The sequence below is a fragment of the Danio rerio genome, chromosome 9 (genome assembly GCF_052040795.2).
Source record: "Danio rerio strain M-AB ecotype USA chromosome 9, GRCz13ab, whole genome shotgun sequence".
NCBI classification, from domain to species: domain Eukaryota; kingdom Metazoa; phylum Chordata; class Actinopteri; order Cypriniformes; family Danionidae; genus Danio; species Danio rerio.
The window spans coordinates 34,892,501-34,902,500 of NC_141029.1; the positions used below are offsets into that span (position 1 = coordinate 34,892,501).

A 10,000-nucleotide genomic window follows, 5' to 3' on the forward strand; every position below is an offset into this window, starting at 1 on the left:
ACTCATTCTTGAAAAAAAAAAAAGCTGTCAATCAATATATATTTGTCAGACTCGGGCCCTATCGGGCCTAACTTTTATGACCCAATTACAGCTTTATACTGAATGACCCTTCTTGTAATATTTGTTTTTTGTATCATCTTTAAGAATGCATATGTTTTTAATATATGATGTTTCTAGTAAGAAAGAGAAGTTTTCTAGAAATCAATGTTTTAGTAATAATAATAGTGAATTTTTCCACCACAGTATTTTCACAGCAAAACACACTGTAAGCAAATAATTCCACATGTTTTGAGAAAAGCTGTTAAAAAAATTGCAATTTTGATTTTATGTTAGAAATATGTTTTTAAAATGTTCCTTCAAATTCCTCAAGGCAAATGATTTGTTTTCATCTGTTTTATTCAAAGGCTTACCAGGTGTTGTGATGAGTCAGAAGGCATTGAATCCATTTGCAAGCTTTATTAAGAGCACACATACAAACAAACACAAAGGGGCAATCCAGGAGACAGAACGTGGGACAGGCAAAAGTTCAAAGGCAGGCAGATATCTTACTGGTCAGAATAACAGGCTGGAGATCAGGGGCAGGCAGATGTCTTTCGTAATCGTAGAACAAGCACAGGGTCAGAAACACAGATCAGTCCGAAGCAGGGAGTATGGAACGCTCAGAAATGACAGCCAGGCAAATCAAGACTTCGCAACGAACCGGAGTGTGAGTGTGGTATATATACACGAGAGCTGATGAGTTGCACCTGGACCGTAATCAGTGCCAGGTAGCAGGGCTTATGGGATTTTGAGTCCGTGAGTCGAATCAGAATTCTGGCGATGGTTCCCTCTGGTGGTGTACAAGAGGGTTGGCATCGCCCTCATTTACAACAGAACCCCCCTCCTGCGAGCGGCTCCTGAAGCGAGAAGGCACCTGACGCCGGGGTCTACCGCGCTGTCGGGGGGCTGGTTTCTCTGGGAACCTTTGATGAAACTCTTCCGTGAGAGTTGGGTCTAGAATATCTCTAGCATTCACCCAGGACCGTTCCTCTGGACCGTACCCTTCCCAGTCCACCAGATATTGGAGGGCGCCACCCCGACGTCGAGAGTCCAGCACTTCTCGAACGAGGTAAGCTTCCTCGCCCTCGATCATGACAGGTGGAGGGGTCCTGGTTTCCGATTCCTCCTCAACCGCCTCCTCTCGTGGACCACCAGCGGGTTTGAGTAATGACATGTGGAAAGTAGGAGAAATACGATAATGATTAGGCAAGGCTAAGCGAAAAGACACTGGAGTAATCTGGCGTACAATTTTGAATGGCCCTACATACCTGGGACTAAGTTTGCGGCAGGGCAATCTCAGACGAAGGTCTCGTGTCGACAACCACACCCACTGCCCCGGCTGATACGTGGGTCCCTGGCGTCGGTGACGGTTCGCCTGAATCTCTCTCCTCCTGACTGCCCTCATGAGATGTCTGTGAGCCTGGTTCCAGACATCCTCACTCCGCTGCAGCCAATCCGTGACAGCAGGTAACTCAGTGGGTTCTCCGGACCATGGAAACAGGGGTGGTTGGTAGCCAAGAATACATTTGAATGGCGTAATACCCGTGGCTGGCTTTATTAATGAATTTTGTGCATATTCTGCCCACATCAGATAGCGACTCCAGTCGTGCTGTTGCTGATGACAGTAGGAACGTAGAAATCGAATGACTTCTTGATTCATACGTTCAGTTTGGCCGTTGGATTGAGGATGGTACCCTGAGGTGAGACTAACATTAATATTTAGATTTTTACAGAGAGCGGACCATACCCGGGAAGTGAATTGGGATCCCCTGTCTGAGACGATATCATCAGGTAAGCCAAACATTCGAAATACATGATTGCACAGGGCTTCTGCGGTTTCAAAGGCAGAGGGCAATTTGGGCAACGGTATTAGGCGACAAGCCTTGGAGAAACGATCAACCACCGTGAGAATGACTGTGTTGTTCTGGGAAACAGGGAGATCCGTAATGAAGTCCACCGCTATATGGGACCAGGGCCGTTGTGGAACCGGTAGCGGTTGTAACAGGCCAGCAGGGGTTTGGTGAGATGCCTTCGTGCTTTGGCAAATTTTACATTTCTGAACATAATTAATTACATCCTTCGTGAGGGACGGCCACCAGAAACGGGCTTTGACTAACTCCAAAGTTGCAGTGATGCCTGGATGCCCCGAACTGGGAGTGTCATGAATATGGGTCAGTAATCTGGTACGTATGTTATTGGGTACAAAAATCAGGTGATTCGGACAGTCTACTGGAGGGTTGTTTTCTCGGTTGGCCTCTTGGATCTCGGTAAGTATGTCCCACTGTACTGGAGCCACTAGTAAGTTCGTAGGAATAATGGTTTCATCACTAATTGGGGTTTTATCCTCTGATAGCCTGGATAGTGCATCTGCCTTACTGTTTTTACTCCCTGGTCTATAGGTGACAATGAAGTCGAATCTGGTGAAGAACAAAGCCCAACGAGCTTGTCTGGGATTTAGACGTTTGGCTGAGCGAAGATATTCCAGATTCTTGTGGTCAGTTAATATGGTGAATTGCTGACTAGCCCCCTCCAGCCAGTGTCTCCATTCTTCCAGGGCTAATTTCATTGCCAGTAATTCGCGATTTCCCACATCATAGTTTCGTTCTGCGCTGGTCAATTTACGGGAGAAGAAGGCACATGGATACATTTTGGATGGTTGACCCTGACGTTGAGATAACACAGCACCGACTCCTGTGTTGGATGCATCCACTTCCACAATGAAAGGTAGGTCTGGGTTGGGATGACGGAGAATAGGAGCTGTGGTGAATTGAGTCTTCAGATCGCTAAATGCTTGGCGTGCTTCAGAGGACCAGGATAGTTTGTGGGAATTTCGTTTGGTCATGGCTGTTAATGGTGCGGCTATTGAACTAAAGCCTCTGATAAACCGTCTATAGAAGTTGGCAAAACCTAGAAATCGCTGCAACTCCTTGAGATTCTGGGGTAACGGCCATCGTTGAACTGCCTGTACCTTCGTATCATCCATGGTAATCCCTTCTGCACTGATGACGTATCCCAAAAAGGCGATCTGTGTCTGGTGAAATTCACACTTCTCTAATTTGGCGTACAGACGATGTTGAATCATGCGTTGCAACACCATACGTACATGTTCAACATGTTCCTTCATCGTGTTTGAATATATGAGGATGTCGTCGATGTAAATGATGACCCAGCGATCCAGCATATCCCGAAAGACATCGTTCATAAAAGATTGGAACACGGATGGACAGTTTGACAGGCCGAAGGGCATTACCGTGTACTCATAGTGCCCCCTAGTGGTGGAAAACGCGGTCTTCCACTCGTCACCAGCACGGATTCTGACAAGGTTATATGCACTGCGAAGATCAAGCTTGGTATAATATCTAGCCTTTCTTAATTGTTCCAGGGCAGGAGGTACGAGGGGTAATGGATAGCGGAATTTTACGGTGATTTCATTGAGCCCTCGGTAATCAATACAGGGACGTAAACTGCCATCTTTCTTCTTTACAAAGAAGAATCCAGCTGAAGCAGGAGATGTAGAAGGTCGGATGAAACCCTTGGCCAATTCCTCGTCGATATATTCAGACATTGCCTTGTGCTCAGGTTGTGACAGAGGGAATATTCGACCCGTTGGAGGACTTGAACCTGGAATTAACTCAATAGCACAATCACTTGGTCGATGTGGGGGAAGTTGAGTAGCTTTTTGTTTGCTAAAAGCTTCATGTAAGTCATGGTACTCAATGGGGATGAGTTCATCAACGAGTTCAGGTAACACATTGGTGGTTCGTAATGGAATTTTGTGAATGGGCTGGATGCACTGTTTCATGCATGACTCACTCCACTGCAATATCTGTCCGTCCCTCCAGGAGATATGAGGATCATGTCGCCTTAACCAGGGCAGTCCCAACACCAGTGGATGATTAACTGAATCAATAATGTAGAATTGCATTTCTTCAATGTGTAGAACACCAACTTGTAACTGTAGCTTATTCGTAATCATACGGATGCGTCCTTCACCCACAGGACGACCGTCTAGTGCTTCCACTGCAAGACAGGAATCATATGAGCTGAGAGATAGTTCGTGACATAAAGCAAATTTCTTAGATATAAAGTTTCCGGCAGATCCAGAGTCGACAAGAGCCGTAGTGTTAATCATTCTTTTATCAAGTTTAATAATCACAGGAATCAGTACACTGAAAAGTGCAGGAACATGGGAAGGACTCACCGATTGAACTGGTGTCTGAGGTCGTACGCTGCAGGTGGATTTCCTGTGCCCTGATTGACCGCAGTACAGGCATAGATGATTTTGCAAACGATGCATTCTTTCTTCATGGGTGAGACGGGTGAAACCCAGTTGCATGGGTTCATCAGGGGGCGTGTCACTTGAAACATGGAGCTGTGTGCGAGGATTTCTACGGCTGCGAATCAGATGATCCAGACGGATGGTAAGTTCAATGAGTTCGTTCAATTTCTTTCCTTCGTCACGGCAAGCCAATTCAGATTGTAGATTGGTATTCAGACCCCGTCTGAATAGTGTCTTCAGTGTATCCTCAACCCAGTTAGTTTGAGCGGCGAGAGTGCGAAATGACAGGGCGTATTCTGCAGCTGTGTTACGCCCCTGTGTAAGAGAAAGTAACTGCTCACCGGGGCTTCTCCCATCTGCTGGGTGCTCGAACACTTCCCGAAATTGCTTGAGAAAAGTTTCAAATGTGGGATAGTTACATTCCTCCTCCTTCCATATCGCTGTAGCCCATTCCAGCGCTTTCCCCGTTAACAGGTTGCATACAAAAGCCACCCGACTAGAATCAGTGGGATATAATGCAGGTTGTTGGTTAACAAATAGTTTGCATTGCAATAAGAAGCCTTTGCAGCGAGAAGGTGACCCATCAAACTTTTCAGGAAAAGCTAATCGGGGACTTACGGTAGCCGGAGCATTGGAGACATGCGTTGGTTGAGAAGCTGTCATGGTAGCAGGCGGGGTAACTGCAGGATTCGGATGACGGAGTTGCTGCATAGCTCTCACCAGTTCCTCCGTGAGAGAAGTTAGATGGGTGAGTTGTTGATGATGGGTGGCTAACTGAGTGGCTTGAGCGGAAAGTTCAGTCGAGACTTGTGCTAAAGCTGCTGGATTCTGTAGTGGCGAAGTCTTCTGTTGTGCTGAGTCAGAAGGCATTGAATCCATTTGCAAGCTTTATTAAGAGCACACATACAAACAAACACAAAGGGGCAATCCAGGAGACAGAACGTGGGACAGGCAAAAGTTCAAAGGCAGGCAGATATCTTACTGGTCAGAATAACAGGCTGGAGATCAGGGGCAGGCAGATGTCTTTCGTAATCGTAGAACAAGCACAGGGTCAGAAACACAGATCAGTCCGAAGCAGGGAGTATGGAACGCTCAGAAATGACAGCCAGGCAAATCAAGACTTCGCAACGAACCGGAGTGTGAGTGTGGTATATATACACGAAAGCTGATGAGTTGCACCTGGACCGTAATCAGTGCCAGGTAGCAGGGCTTATGGGATTTTGAGTCCGTGAGTCGAATCAGAATTCTGGCGATGGTTCCATCTGGTGGTGCACAAGAGGGTTGGCATCGCCCTCATTTACAACACCAGGCAATGGCAAATCTAGTTCTCAACTCTATAACCAAATGAAATCAGTTCACATTTATGTAGAGCTTTCCAAATAGATAATATTTGCAAGCTTGACTGCTAGGTTGCTTCATTTGTGTGCACAGCAAAAGTAACAAGCAATTATGTAAACAGTCACTTGCCAAGTATTACATTTATGTCATCTAGTTAAACAGACAGTGTTTACCTAAAGTATGTCAAGTCAATAAGATACTTATGAGTTCTTTGCTAATGTCAAGCATTGCTAATACGAGTTGTCTACAGTTTGTCTGCTGCTGTTTGATATAATACAGTATGTGTGTGCAGTAGCTTTGTATTTCCTCTGCATGTGTTCATCTGCTTTGCTTTATTCTAAGGCTTACAGACATTAGCTATGACAAAAAAGACTGAGCGAGAGAGAGAGAGAGAGAGCGAGAGAAAGCTGTGCTTGGATTAGGGTCGTCACAGCTCACTGCATCTAACCCAGTTTACACCAGATGCTCCAGCCAGGACATGTGTGAGACGTGGATAGAGGAAACCAGAGGAGGATGATGATGATAATGAGCAATGATGATAATGATGATGATGGCCATCCTGTCGTTAGTTTGAATGTGTTTCCCTGCTCTGTTCAGCATGGCGAGTGCGTTTTCCTCACCTCCGTCGCTATGTGTGTCTCTGTCGTGCAGTGAGCGCAGCAGCAGGGATCGACACAAGCCTCACAGCCGCGACAGCAGCAGCCGCTCAGACAAGAATGTGACGATCAGTGCGACGTCTGTGCAGCCGCAGCAGCCAGATCAGAGCTCCGCCCCCACAGACGCCCAGGTGAGTCACACATACACACACACACACACACACACACACATACACACACAGCATATTTGATGATTCAGTGCCATTGTGGCTTTGATGGAGACGCCTTGAGTTACTCCTGGGGAAATGAACCGGTACGTTGGTTGAATAATCCAGCGTTTCGACATTGTTCTGGCTGAGAAGGGTTAGAATATGAAGCAACAGGGGGGCTGGGATCGTGACAGAGGGATTTTCAAGGAAAAGGAGCATTAAACAAATATTCTGGGAAATCAAAGCATGTTTATTTGTGTGTGTGTAAGCATTAACCAGTCTTCAGATTTAGAGAAATGAATATTATTTGAAATATGACTATAGAATAGAATAGAATATTTATTACACTATCATTCCAATAAATGTGCACTTCTGTGGTTTAAATAAAAACATTGAGAGTGACAATAAAGATATTAATATTATTCAGAATTTCAAAATAAAAGGAAAGTAATCCCAGCTCAAAATAGCAATTTAGACTTTTACATCTAGGCTAAAAAAATATGGTTTACTAACCTTTAAACATTTTGGACTTTTATGTTTTTAGTATAAAAATTAGAGCTGCGTGATATTGAAAAAATCTGAAATTGTAATTTTTTTTTTACGATATATATTGAATTAATACAATTTAGCAGATGGCTTGAATAGCTCTGTTTTGTATGGATTTAGATTGATTGAAATCGTTTTGTTGCAGTACGGTGAATCCAACAAATTGCAAGCATAAATAAGGTAGAGCATTGTTAAAAGTGAAAAAAGAAGTGTTTTCTGGAGTCTAACAATATTCAGATATTCAGTAATTGAATAATCAAATGTAGTATAAAGTAACACTGTACAGTCTTCATTGCCTGTAAATAGGCCTGCACGGAATCTGCACGTGCAGAAGTCTGCAGATTTTGAGCCCATCCTTGAGTCTGTTCATTTAATTGTGTAAGTGCGTGAAAATTTATGTGTTGTTTTTAAATTAATTTCAGTAATATTACTGACTAGTATGAAAGTGTTTTTTGATTTATTTACAAAACAGTTTGTAATGTAATATTTTCTGTATTTTAGTAGAGATATTATATGAGATACTTGCTTTATTTACCAAATAAGTGGATCTAGATGGATTTGCGTTGTAAATATTAAATAAAAGTAAAAAAAAAAAACATTATTTTTTATTTTATTTATTAAGTTTTTAGTCATGATACTCCCAAAATAATTCGGCATAAATCTGCAGATTACTTACCAAAAATGTCTGCAGATTCTGTCTGGCTGTACTCATAAGCTTTAATCCCAACTCAATATTGCAGATATTGCGATGTGACTATTGGGAAGGCACACATTGCGATATCAATGCTAAAACGATATATTGTGCAGCCCGAATAAAAATGACAGAGTTTTTTTTTTTGTGATACAAAAGCTTTCTAAATTAAATAAATTGTGCTTTCAGCATTTTTAATGACAACACCTTTTCTTAAACATTAAATTAGCCAGTTAGAATGTTCCTGAAGGATCATGTGACCCTGAAAAAAAGTACAGTTTATTGATTATTACACTGTTCTCCGAGAAATGGAACTTACATAATGTGAAACTACAATTAAATCAAGCACGCTGCTACTAAAACTTGTTTTTACTATTTAAATATACAGTACTGATAATGCCATTATTAATGCAGGTGTTAAAAGCATAAAAAAACGATGTTCTTGCTGGCAGTTTTTTCACAAGCTGGACTTTAAAAATAAAAACTATTCTTATTGTAAAATTGTAAACTTTTTTGTATTTTTTTGATCAAATAAATGCAGCTTCAGTAAAAAGAAAGGATCCTTTCCAGAAAGACCAGGGAGATGAAAATGATATTGAATTACATTTATTTGATGGTTAACATTTGACTTGAATTGAAAGTTTGTAAATTCAGCTATGGCTGCCGAGGATGAAGGCAGGGGCGGAGCTTACCCTTCCAAGACAGGGCCAACCTGGTGGTGTTGGGGAGGATGGTGGATGAACGTCCACATCAGTATCTACAACCAAACGAAGGAAATGAATAGACAGCTTATATATTTCCTTGAGTCTAGTGGCTATTGGTTGGAACTAGAGATCTGTATGGGAACCGAATTTTGTATTCTGCTGCCGCCAGGTTTTACTCCGCGCCTGACCGCTCCCGCTGTATATTCAGCCAATGTTCACCCGCTGCCCACCCTGCCCCTTTTTTCCCCGACCAGACCGTTCCTGCTAAATTTAAATCTGGTTTTCAAAATCTCACTTTAAAATACTAAAAGAGAGAGATAACCGATAAAATGTCAGTTTTGTTTGCCCCTTTGTGATGAGACATGAGTGCCGCCTTAAACAGTGATGTGCGGTTAGGTTTGTGGCTGGTGAGTCACTGACTCTTTCACAGTCAGATTAACAAACATGTCCACTTGATATTTTTGTCATCTACCGATTGTGTTTCATATATCATATCAGCATTCTTTCTATACACATAGCAGGTACATATTGGGCCAAGGAAGAATGTAAAATGTATAGCGATTAAATATGCCTCCCCAACACCCAGCAGGATGATTCACAGTCCAGACAGCCTATAATAAGCAACACACAGCACCACGGCGGATGCTCTCTCTCTCTCTCTCTCTCTCTCTCTCTCTCTCTCAGGAGCGCTATATCGTTTGACTGCCCGCTCCCGTTTAAATTACACCAGAGTTACCGACAGCTACCAGAAATCTTGTCAGGTCCCGCAGCCACTGGAATGCAGACCTCTAGTTGGAATTGATTGTGATGAGTGACGACATTATGTCTTCCTGGTAGAACTAGCGGTAAAAGCTACATTTCTGATATAAATATTTTTAAACCATAATGCTCTAAAAACATAAAGTTCTAAATCCTAGTATTTTCTAATCTTCATCTCATTATTGGACAAACTCATACATAGCTTACAGTGTGATATGCAGATACTAAAATGTGCATAGCTTTTATCGCTTTAGTGCATATAGATTTGTGCAGAATATACATGATGAGACAGTATGTGACGTCAGATGTGTGGGGATCCATCATCCTGTCCTCAGAGATTCAGCCTGGCGAACACACTGGTTATAGTTAACAGAGTGAAGAGGATAACAGGGATTTCAGAGCGTGACATGCTCCAGAAAACATGAAACGGCATTATTCTATTGAACACTCTATGCTGCCAGAGTAATTCATTTGTGAAACGCTCTGTGTTATGACAGATAAATATTCCAAACTTGAACCTCAAAGAAAAGAAATCCCACCTCAAAATGACAATCTAGACACATTTAAAAGACAACTAACAAATATTTAGGATATAAATAGTTCTGTATCAAAATGACAGGCCTCGCATGTGTGCTTTCTTTTAGCCTCGAGTGTGTTTTTCTGCCACAGATGAGGTTCATGCTGTTTCACACTGCATGCACAAACAGAACACAAGCAGTGCTGCAGCTTAAAGGGACCATTCTCCCAGAAAATGACCATTTTTTCATCATCCTATATATAACACAGAAGAATATGTTTTAAAAATGTTTAACATTCTTCAATATTTCTTACTTTGCTTT

The 10,000-nt window shown here is 42.5% G+C and overlaps 1 protein-coding gene across 7 annotated transcripts in view; it reads left to right on the forward strand.

Annotated features, from left to right (window-relative positions):
- Window positions 1-10,000, forward strand: part of vangl1 (VANGL planar cell polarity protein 1) — a 69,470-nt gene that overhangs the window by 33,062 nt on the left and 26,408 nt on the right. For 5 of the 7 annotated variants that reach the window (XM_087266264.1, XM_087266267.1, XM_087266265.1 and 2 more), the window contains 1 exon segment: window positions 6,308-6,443. In XM_087266264.1, coding sequence (XP_087122390.1) covers window positions 6,308-6,443 — 136 coding nt within the window. 7 annotated transcript variants of the gene reach the window in all.